This window comes from Sinocyclocheilus rhinocerous, unplaced genomic scaffold, assembly GCF_001515625.1.
Source record: "Sinocyclocheilus rhinocerous isolate Xijiao unplaced genomic scaffold, SAMN03320098_v1.1 scaffold1622, whole genome shotgun sequence".
NCBI classification, from domain to species: domain Eukaryota; kingdom Metazoa; phylum Chordata; class Actinopteri; order Cypriniformes; family Cyprinidae; genus Sinocyclocheilus; species Sinocyclocheilus rhinocerous.
The window spans coordinates 920,029-931,510 of NW_015654513.1; the positions used below are offsets into that span (position 1 = coordinate 920,029).

Sequence of the window (11,482 nt, forward strand, 5' to 3'; positions counted from 1 at the left end):
AACTAATTAGGATCTGAAGGAGCGCTTGATAATTACAGACAGGTGTGTTTGATCAGGGTTGGAACTGAACTCTGCAGGAAGGTAGATCTCCAGGAACAGGGTTGGGCACCCCTGTCCTATAGGTTTACTATGCACTTTAGATGTTGTCAGATTTATAGTATACTGTCACGAAGTGCTCTCAAACAAGATCCAATTGCAGCTTTTATTAAAGAATCCAAAAGGTAATCCACATCGGGGCAAAATACAATTATGTACATCCTGTCAGCAAATATAAATTTTGTCTGGTACCCAAAACCTGTTAACAAAATTTTGTCTGGTACCCAGAATCAAAGTTTTTGTCTAGTACCCAAAACATAATCTTCAGCCCAAGAGGCAGAGTGAGGAAGATTTATAACAATAACAAAATTGATTTATAACAATAATCACAATTTATACAACAATTACTATGCACTTAAAATGTGGTCAGATGTAGTATTCCGGGCCTTCACAGGATGAACTTTTATTCTTTCACTTAAATATTACAAATGTCTTCATCATTTTTGAATATGCCAGTTAATACATGAGCCTTTGTAGTAGCAAGGACTCTGTCACAGTATATGAACCAAAATCCCTGCACAAACATTTATTAAAAAAAAAAAAAAGTAGGAAATATACACACCAACATCCAGTTTAAACATGACAAACCACATCACATGACATTATGTTGGACAAATTGTTTATTTTGTTAGATTGTGCCAACATCCTGTCAGCAAATATATTTTTGTCTGATGTTACTCAAAACATGTTAACAAAGTTTTGTCTGGTACCCAGAATCAGAGTTTTAGTCTAGTATCCAAAACTGTATTACTGTAACAGTCTTCTACCAGCCTAGGCAGACTGAGGAAGATTTATAACAATAACAAAATTGATTTATAACAATAATCACAATTTATACAATAATTATAATTTATATCAAAATTAATAGGATGACCAGACTGTTTCTCAGACTAAATAGTTTATAAATGTCACTTAAAATTCAAAGCAGGTTTAGTAAATGGAATTTTTGATTTCTATATAAATCTATTTATCTCCACACCACACTGTGTGAAGGAGAGACATATTGTCTGCATTGCAAAATACAACCTGACGTTTCTCACTGTCTACATAAACCCCGACTCTGCTGGGTATAATCTGGGTGACGATTGGGGTTTCTTCACCTCCCCTTACAGCATACAGTCTGTCATTCTTTACAGAAAGAGATATGTTCTCAAAACATTTAGAAAACAGTGTCTGCCAGACAGAAACGTTTTTCTCCTTTGGGTAATATCTAACTGTAAGTCCATGTTCCCATCCTGCTTCAGCTCCTACATCAACCTCCCAGTACACCTGACCAGGATGTATGTTCTCCACATAATTGTCCTTATAACCATTGTGAAACTTCTGGAATTTGGCAAAGTAATCTTCCCCTTGAGACTGCAGATGGCTCTCTTTTTTGATAGTCAGTTTCAGGTCTTTGTCTATTGTAGATGTATCTGATAGGTCTAAAGAAAAAAAAGATTGCAGGGAACAAACATTTTCCGAATTAATGAAACGTAATAAATAATAAAAAAACTCATGTTTACATAAATCCGATGACCTATGAAGTGTAACAACAGAAACTCAGCAAGAAACAAAGAATGTATAAAACATTACTATGTGAAATGTTGCTTTAGGCTCAACTCGCCTTGTTTGACAGAGCCTAGCATGTCTCTCCAAACAATTAGTGGCAGGTCAGTTTCATAAGGGCCAAGGGTGAAGTGGTCAGAAATCACTCGAGTACCATCAAGTCTTGACTTAAATCTGTGGAAAAGAATTATTTCAAATGTATTTAAGCTACACTGAATGTAAGCTCTAAGCTAATGACATTTTTTTTTTATAATTATAATTTGCAAGTTTTTGATTAAATGCCTGAAATAAGGTCTGTGGTTAACACAAGCTCAAGATATTGTCATGTTGTATTCGAAGACACACAATGCGAATGTGGTGTAGTTCATTTATAGCCTAGCTTTTAATTTTGGCAATTTATTTACAGATTGATTATTTTGTGGTGGTCTACTAGAATAGGTTTGCAAAATTTAATGCTAAAAAAAAAACACATTATTTTTAATTCATATATGGGGCTGTTGAATCCTTGAATCTGATTGGTTGACAAACGTTCTAAGATGTGCTTTGACTGCCATTACATCTTCATATCACTTTGCCAAATGATTTCAGTTATTTCAAAGGTCCTTACAGCCAGAAAAAGAACCAATACACAATAAGATAAAAAAGACAAATTATTTCCATCTATTGCCACAAAATTATGTTTTATTATGTATGGAAAGCACTCTCTTTCTCCCGCTCTCTCTCCTTTACAAACGCACACATATACAGCCGCACAGAAACGTGTTGTCAGCGCTGCTCTGATGATTATATCAGTAAAATAGTTTCTAGCAACTACATGACATGAGGTAATAACAGTACTGCTCTTGAATAAGATCTCATTCTCATTCTCTAATTACTGCATTAATAACTGCACTGGTCTGCTATTAATGGCTCAAGCTTCGTTACTAGCTGTAAAATTACATTTTGGAATTAGCAACGGAAGCATGGGATGAGATGCATAAGAAATTTGACCAGTATGCCCATACTTTCCCCATAGTGCCCACACCAAGTCAGCCTATACAAATGGGCATGGGAAATACAATGGGCATGTTGTTGGCCCACAATTGACCCCATTGTTTGTTCACTCTGCTTAGTGTGGACAACCCTATTGTGTGGGGCCCACATGTGCCCCACATTTCTTACTGGCATCGGTGCCCACGTTAGGCTGCCTCTGCAGGGCTTAATTTCCTGCCCACAGTGAGCATCTTGCTGTATTAATGTTTATTATGAATTTATTAAATAGCCAGCTGCAGCTAATGATTTTCTTTCACATCCTTTTCTCACATCCAGGGGGTGGAGCTAAGACTTATAGCATTCAGACTTAAGCATTATTTTCTAGAATTCAATGGATTGACATCAATTATTCTTTACATAATTTACAGTGTTGCAGCACCTGTTTTCATCTTTCATCCTCTGTCTGAAAGGGTTTTATTTGTGCATCATTGTTTCCTTTCCTTGCTTCCTTTCATTGTGTCTTAGCTCCACCCCAGAATGTTAGAAAAGGATGCAAGGAAAGAAAATGAGGATGGAGGAATCGATGGAAAACCTATTTGTTTACTGGAATATTCTTCATCAATTAAGCGTCACTTCAAAGTTTCATCAGCTGCGATAGAAGTTGGTTATGTGCGCTCCTCATTTGGGAGTCTCACTCATGGTCTTTGTGGTAAAAAGTGACCGGACACCTGAAATGTAACCTTTTTTTCTTCAGTAAAATCAATCTAATATATTTTTGATCAATAATATTTTTTCTTTTGTATTTTGAGAGAATGTTATGGTACTAATTAATATTTATGCAATAATTATGATACATTTTTCCCACTGAAAATAGTTCACTTTTTTTTTCTTCTAATTTTTTACAATTATTTTCCAATTAATGCAGTATTTCAGATTAAAATAAAGACTAGGCCTTTAAAATCCAATGTTTTAAGGCAGAATAGCACCTCCTGGTGAGAGCAAAAAAAGAAGAAGAGAAAAACCTGTAATTTCATGGTGTGTAACCACTAGATTCCTGTATACAGTATGACTCTATAAAGAGGCTTGTGAATTCCCTAGTTGTTTTTATACATAATTGTTTACTTTTATTAGGTTGTGGATTTAAATGTAAATTAAGGCATTCTCAAAGACTACTTTTTGTCAAGGTTTATATTTTTTGTTGTTATAAATGTTGATTTGAAGTGTAGGTTTTTGCATTATTATTACTACATTCAAACCTGAACACAGAAAGCATTTTGTTTTAGAGTGTAACCCCTTCCTTGCTGTCCACCTTTTTACTGCAGTGTATTTGAATTATTGATTTTATTTTACATAGTTGCAGTGTTAGAGTCACACCAGTTCATAGGTGTGTGTGTGTGTGTACAAGTGTGTGTCCACGTGTGTGTGAGTTGGTGTGTTGATTTTGCACTCTAGATGTTTTAGAGATTCATCCCTTCATTGCTGTGCAATTTTATTCTGCATTGTGGGGGAGTTGTAGATTGTACACACAAAAATTGTCGGTATTTTTAATTTTTTCCCATTTCCCATTAATTTCTTATGGTCGCCCATTTTTGACCGAAGACCATTAGTGTGACTATTTTTTTTACGACCACTTAGCTTTTTCGAATCATGACCTCAATTTTTTTTGTGTTCACATACCAGGTGCCATAAAAGTCATCAAGTTTCGTACCATTCTGGTGAAGCTACGATTTTTAAAAATTCAAAATGTAAAATTCTCCGGTCAGAAGTGACCGAAGACCGCACAAGGGTTAAGAAATTCATAATAAATATTAATACAGCAAGATGCCCTGTTTAAATATGTGAAATATATGGTTTATTTAAACTGCAAAGGTAAAATATAAACACTTAAGCACAGAAAACACCTATGCCTATATCGTTACTCCTAGCTCCTCTGAAAGCTTCCTCATTCTTCATTCCTTGTCTGGGTCTAAAAGGCGCTGTTCACACGAAGAGTCGCCACTTCAAAGCGTACACTTTCCATGAGGAGACAGCTTCCTAGGGCCCATCAAGCTTAGTTGAGAGATCAGAATTTAGGAGTGGGCCACCTCTGGGGCCAAACCCACAGTTTCCACATTTTGATGCAGGGGTGTTATATTGAGCCCCGCACCTGTGACAGAAGGTCACTACTGGTTGGAGACCTTTCTAGGAGAGATATTGGGTCCAAGAACCACACTGTGGGATGTGGGACTTTTGGATGCGATGTAAGCTGTGGTTGCATTGAAAATATCACAATCAGTCAAAACTATTGCCCTGAAAAATATCAAACTATCATATTTAATACATGCTACTTCTACTTCTGCATAACAGCTGGTTAAGAATAAAAAGCTGAAATATAATTGTTTACTGTAGCCCATAATGTGTTTCCTCCAAAAGCAATGTTGAGCATATTATACGTGTAGCTATTCATTCACCCATCCATTCATACATGGCCAATAAGTGAAACATGATCTTGCAGTCGTGTTATATTACAGAAAGCACAAAGTAAATGCAGCCAAACAGACACCTACAGGCTTCACACACAAATTAGAAGTTCATTACGACAAATTGTGACAGTCGTGTGCAGCCACTGTGGTTGCAGTCAGCGTCTTAAGTGCAAACACGTTCAAAAAATTGTGGAGGACAACAGGCAAAGCAGGCAAAAAATGTTTGTGAAAATGCATTTTACATCTTACTTGGTTGGCAGAGCTGACTTGATGTCTTTGTTCTCACTGAGTGTGATTGTATCAACCAAAGGGAAACCCTTTTCACTCCACCACTGAAAACATTGGAAACGGTTTTGAAGCTTAATGAAATCTACCATGCAATTTCTGGTAAATTATAGTTCAAACATGGTACTGGTGTTTGTATTTGTGTTTAAGAGAATATAATGAAATTACCTCTGAAAACCTCTCCGGTTGGCTCATCTGTAGTCCTGACTCCAATATGGACTCCTGGTTGTTTCCATTTATTTGCAACTTTGATAAAAATGATGCATTTTGCCTCATTGATACTTCGGCACTGCTTGCTTGTTTCTGGAGTTGCCTTACCATTTCTTCCTCCTTTTTCCTCAAGAAGTCATGCATTTTGTTAAACTGAACATGCATCTTTTCCTCAAGTCGTTTGGCCCTTTCCTGTGGATTCACATTATATGAATAGTAGAAGAAATGTGACAGACAGACAAAAAAGTTGAGAGTGGCGGACCAAAAACATGAGGAAACAACAACATAGTAATGTATTTTCATAACCTTACCTTAGACGTTGTGATTTCAAGCATCTGACTCAAGATCATGTCACCCATTTGTTTGTTGTCATGTAAAATAAATCTTAGTGCTTCCCTCACCACCTTCTAAATGAACAATGGCAACAACACAACATTTTCATCTCAGTTTCATCCTGTTGCATCTTATTTGTTTAATCAATAAATAATTAACAACCTCACTGATCTCCATAGCTTCCTTTACAGGCTTGAAACTGTGTCCACGGTGTTTCTCTCCCTCCTTGCAGATGAGGCAAACCAATCTCTGGTCATTCTCACAGAAAAGTTTAAGTGGTTCCATATGCTCAGAGCATAGCATTTCTTCAGCATTCTTTGCAGTCTGTTGTCTTGTCTTGAGTTTTTGTTGTTGTAAGACGTCCACAACATTTCTCAGCACTCGGTTACCTTTAAGATCCTGTCTGGTGAAGTTTTGTCTGCATTCCGGGCATTTGTGAGCACCTTCATGTGATTCCAAATAACTTGTAATACACTGTCGGCAGAAAACGTGCTCACAAGGTAAACTTACTGGATCGTTGAAGTCACTCAAACACACTGGACACATAACGCAGAGAGAAAGTGTTGAAGCCATGTTCAACAAAAACAGAAAGCTTCACCTGCTGTAGTCAGACTAGTATGTTCAGTCTTTCCTGATGGAACAATGAAGCTGTAATGTTTGTCCAGTCCTTTATTGAGTAAAAACACGCCCTCTCACATCAGAGAACAGAATGTTGTACATACTTCTGCACTGAATTCGCTTACAAAAAAAAACGTACAAAAAACACTTGGCAACAATTTAAAACAAGGTTAAATTAATTAGTATTAGTTAATGCATTAGATGTTATGAACTAAAAAGGTACAACAGTTTTACAACTTTTATGTCACTGGTATATCACTGTATATTTATATTTTTTAATAATATATTATATCATAGCCAATATGACATACCAATGAATAACACTGTATTGTAAAGTGTTATAACAGTATTGATGTAGTTTTTTGTTACTCAGTGAAAAACTGTAATTTTATGAAATTTTATGGACTTTTCTTATAGAAAAAAAGCAGCTTAGCTGAGAACTTTGTGTTACAAATGTTGAAAATGGTTTATGGATTTTCACCATAATTTCTCCCTAAATACATTCGGTGATTTTTGTGGGGTGCAAAAAAGTTCAAAATATTTGGTCAGCTGTTATTATAAAAATTACATGGAAAAGGTTGTGGATAGAAATTAACAATGGAACTGTCTTTGCTTAGTACAAGCATTGACTGAAAAGTATTTGTTCTAATACAATACAATCGGAGTCTGTATTCTATATTTTGAAAGATAGGTATATAGGTATAAACTGTGATATTCCGGTTTGGTTTCATTCCAAGTTATATAACCGGTGGGAGGAACCTTATGCAAACCAAATATGAAACTGAAAGTGTTCGCGTATGAAACAAGAGTTGGCAGTTGAGGAAGGAAGCAAAAATGCATTCAGCTTTGTCTTTACAGATAAAGTGCTCAGTGTGCTTGAGCGATTTTACCGACCCAGTTACACTTTCTTGTGAACACTCGTTCTGCAGGAAGTGTATCACGGGCCACATGCAGGCCAGTCTGGGACCAAGCGCCTGCCCAGAATGCCAAAGTCCCTATGACGAAGAAGACCTGAAATCCAGCCGTTTATTGAGGAACATGACCTCCACTGTGAGAGAGCACCTTGCCGAGCTTAAATTGGATGAATCTACACCTAAAGAAGGAAAAGCAACCTTAAAGCTCTCAGAAATGGAAGGGATGTTGATGTGTTCTGATCACGATGAGAAATTTAAACTGTTCTGTGAGACTGATCAGAAGCTGGTGTGTGTCATCTGCAGGGATGGAGACAAACATAAAGGGCATATCTTTAAACCAGTGAAAGAAGCTGCACAGATCAGCAAGGTAAACACGGCCATTTACATATGAGTCAATTCTGACTTCCTGATGAAAGCACTGCAGCTTAAAAGCTCCTTTCTTGCTTTCAAGTGTCTTTCAACTTATGCTATTTGTGCAACGTTATTCATGGCATAATTAGGTTTCTAAATTTGAATCCAAGGCTTATTTCATTTCAGATAACCAGAGAAGCTTCATTGTTCTCTGTCAGTGTTTTTTTTTTGTTTTGTTTTTTTAATCTGCCTGTCGTGGCTTTTTTCTCTAGGGGGAGCTGAAGACTGCGCTGGGGTTTCTTGCCAAAGAAAATGGACAGCTGGATTACTTGATCCAACAACAGACGACTGAGATCACCAAAACTGAGGTATCAAAGTGTGTGTGTGTGTGTGTGTGTGTATATATATATATATATATATATATAATGAATTATTTGCACTGAGACCAGGGGTTTCACATTTAATTTACTTCCACAAATTCTAAATGTCTGGACTCATATTTTGGCCTATCTATTAATTCAGAAATACATTAAAAACACAATTCATACATACAATGGCTTGAATTTTATATTATATTATATTGTTTTTTTCCCAACAATTTTACCCCCTTCCCCCAAAAAACTGCTATTTATCAATTAATAATTCATGACATTTGTTAATAAAATACTTTTTTACTTTTTTAATTAAAAAAACAAACAAATTGATTAGGTTACACACACACACACACAAAAAGGGGGTATATAAGGTAGAAATATCTCCTCAAGGTAAGAATGAAAACACTAAAAATCACTAATTTATAGCCACAATCTATGCATGTTTTTTCCTCTCTATTTAGGATAAATCCAAAACTTTATCAGCCCGGATCTCTGCTCAGTTTGAAGAAATGCACCAGTTCTTAAGACAAAAAGAGGATGAGGTGAAGAAACAGTTGGAGAAGGAGGAGAAGAAAGTTATAGAATTCATGCAGAATAATCAGTCTGTGATAAACAGACGGTTCATGGAGAACAAAGAGAAGGAGATTATTCTGCAGTCAGCCCTGGAGATTGAGCAACCTGATCACTTTCTACAGGTCACAACACATTACATGACAGTTTTATTTTTAAAGGGTTTTGTTTTTTAAAGGGACAGTTTTGATTTAAAAAAACAGTAATCACAATTTATTTATAATCTATTAGGATCTATTATAATGTATTACCTTTGAGTTTTCAATTACAGTTAAGTTTTACACTGTACATAATAAAGTTTATTTGTCTGCAGTGGTGGAATGAAAAAGGATTTCCAATGACAAAGAGCATGAAGCAGAAAGCTGACATGACACCATCAAATATCAAGTAAATAAAGCACAATGGTGTTACTGTTATTTAGATCTAAATGATATCAGGGTGTGCAGGGTAGAAATGAAGCTTCGCTATGCTGACTTTCTCTATAACTTTCAGGTACATGTCAAGGGTGAAAGATCTTACTGTGCTTCCCGACTCTCTCTTTCTTGGCCCTCATGAAACTCACCTGCAGTTCTTTGTGTGGAAGGAGATGCTGGGATCTATCAAACCAGGTGAAGAATATGACAAAACACACCTTGTAAAATTCAGCTAACGTGAAACAAGATTTGCATTCATGGAAAATGCCAGCACTTGTAAAGTAAGGTGCTAAAGTTTTATGTGGGGTTAAATTTTAGACTTTGGTACTGTGCTTGTCACGATCCAGTGTTTGTCTTGTTTTCTGTCAGCTGTGTGTGAGAACTACATGCCTATTTATTTATTTTTGGGGCCAGATCTATTAAACAATTCAAAAATATATTAAATACTAATACTAATAATACTACTACTAATGATAATTTAAAAAAATCTAGTGTATAAAATCTATTAGAATTCATGTATCAATTAATCAATAAATAAAAAATATATAATATAAATATTACATTTCTAAGAACTTGGCACATAGGTTTTAAACTAGATTTTTAAAAGACCCCCTTTTTCTTTTTCACATTCTCATCGTTATCGTTGACACATTTGGCAGCTTTTGTAAAGGTAGCTAAGACCCATCACAATTCACTATACAAACACATCAGACATCAGTGAAAAATATGCAAATTATATCACAATGACATTTAGTCAGTCACATATTGAATATCAAACAATTTATTCATGTAAATCAACAGGAGATTTTCAAACTTTAACCTTAATTTCTTAAAAATGTAAACCAAGTTTGAATGGAGGAAATCTATACATTTAGTGGTTTGGGGAATTAATTGTAAAAGTTAAATTTTTATGATTATGGGTCTAAAACAAACTGTAACCAGAATGTTCAGCACAGTGCTGTCTTGCAAAAATTGCTAAAACTTCTCATTCAACAAGTAATTTGTCTTTTAATAATGTTTCTGTCTGTGTCTGTGCTGTAGTTCCTGAGAGTTTGACCCTGAAAAATCCTGGACAGTCATACTTAAAAGTATCTCCAGGGGGCGCCAGAATCCGACAAACTGACAGAGTGACTGGTCTGTATAAAGACTTCAACCCTGGTACAGTTTCAGAGGAAAAATTCCAAACTGGCCAGCACTACTGGGAAATAGAGGTCAGAGAAAAGCCAGACTGGACTGTGGGAGTTAAGATGGGAGCAGCAAAGTCAGCTGAGAGTGAGATCCTGCTCCACCTTAAACACAGTAAAGGATACGTTCTGTTCTGTGATGGAAAGGACACTACATTGAATACTCAAGACAAACCACAGAAAATAGGGTTGTATCTGGACTGTGAGAGAAAGCAGGTGTCGTTCTATAATGCAGACAACATGTCTCACTTGGCCCAGATAAACTACAGCTCAAAGCAGCCTTGCTGTCTTACTCTGGTTCCAGGACTTTATCTGAATGGGGTGAACAGCGATCCTCTCACTGTCTGCTCATATGAGTTTAACACAGGCAAACACTGACATGCTAGCACAGTCACTAGCTGCACATTTTTGAGACATTGTAAACGTCTCAGATTTGAGACATAGGGGATATCTAAGTACAATTTAACTACAGTTTAATTTGGTTTTATCCAGTGGCATCTGGTATATGAAATCAATAAATACTACAGTATGTTCTCTCTTTCATTTTATGTAAATATTACTAATTTACCCAAGATACTTAACATAAAATCATGTCGAAGCATGTTGTGGGTGGGGAATACAATTATTTATGTATTTTCTTATTTAGGGTTAAGAGGAAACATAGGTCAGGATTTGTCTCTGCATTGAAATGATCTGTGGAAAAAACATCTGTAAATACACAGTATCATGTGATAAATAAACTATAGACTATTAAAACATTTAAAATCTTTTTGTAAAAGTTTAATTTATTTTAAAGATAAAAATAAAATTATAATTTATATTAAACAATCTTACATTTATTAAGGTACCTGTCTCGCTTTGTTGATTACTGTATTTAATATCATATTTAAAGCAGTCTGTACAATACGGAGCACTGGAAAATGAATGTGAAAGCTGTATGCAAATATCTACAATATCCATAAACATTAAAATAAATTGTGCTGTAATCTTATATATATATATATATATATATATTTATTTATATTTACTTTAAGTCATTTAGCAGACGCTTTTATCCAAAGCGACTTACAAATAAGAAAAAGTAATTAAAACTAAAAGCTAAAACTCTATAAATACTATATATATATATATATATATATATATATAGACACA

The 11,482-nt window shown here is 35.4% G+C and overlaps 2 protein-coding genes across 2 annotated transcripts; one reads left to right on the top strand and one right to left on the bottom strand.

The window, feature by feature from the left end:
• Positions 1-940: 940 nt before the first annotated feature.
• LOC107717454 (zinc-binding protein A33) lies at positions 941-6,531 on the bottom strand. Its single transcript, XM_016524213.1, has 6 exons — positions 6,069-6,531; positions 5,885-5,980; positions 5,532-5,765; positions 5,328-5,410; positions 1,703-1,818; positions 941-1,520 (listed from the first exon to the last, which is right to left on the bottom strand). The coding sequence occupies exons 1-6, from the start codon at positions 6,477-6,479 to the stop codon at positions 1,060-1,062; spliced, it is 1,401 nt and encodes a 466-aa protein (XP_016379699.1). The 5' UTR covers positions 6,480-6,531; the 3' UTR covers positions 941-1,059.
• Positions 6,532-7,327: 796 nt separating this feature from the next.
• On the top strand, positions 7,328-11,028 carry trim108 (tripartite motif containing 108). Its single transcript, XM_016524212.1, has 6 exons — positions 7,328-7,805; positions 8,062-8,157; positions 8,625-8,858; positions 9,047-9,120; positions 9,226-9,341; positions 10,188-11,028. Exons 1-6 carry the CDS (start codon positions 7,359-7,361, stop codon positions 10,706-10,708), a joined length of 1,488 nt encoding a protein of 495 aa, XP_016379698.1. The 5' UTR covers positions 7,328-7,358; the 3' UTR covers positions 10,709-11,028.
• Positions 11,029-11,482: the final 454 nt, after the last annotated feature.

Excerpts from the sequence above, each read along its gene's own strand:
- LOC107717454 (XM_016524213.1), bottom strand. The coding sequence starts at position 6,479 with ATGGCTTCAACACTTTCTCTCTGCGTTATGTGTCCAGTGTGTTTGAGT. Across the intron at positions 5,981-6,068 it reads AAGCTATGGAGATCAGTGAG|AAGGTGGTGAGGGAAGCACT; the intron begins GTTGTTAATTAT and ends TTGTTCATTTAG. Across the intron at positions 1,819-5,327 it reads AAGTCAGCTCTGCCAACCAA|ATTTAAGTCAAGACTTGATG; the intron begins GTAAGATGTAAA and ends TCTTTTCCACAG.
- trim108 (XM_016524212.1), top strand. The coding sequence starts at position 7,359 with ATGCATTCAGCTTTGTCTTTACAGATAAAGTGCTCAGTGTGCTTGAGC. Across the intron at positions 8,859-9,046 it reads AACCTGATCACTTTCTACAG|TGGTGGAATGAAAAAGGATT; the intron begins GTCACAACACAT and ends ATTTGTCTGCAG. Across the intron at positions 9,342-10,187 it reads GCTGGGATCTATCAAACCAG|TTCCTGAGAGTTTGACCCTG; the intron begins GTGAAGAATATG and ends TCTGTGCTGTAG.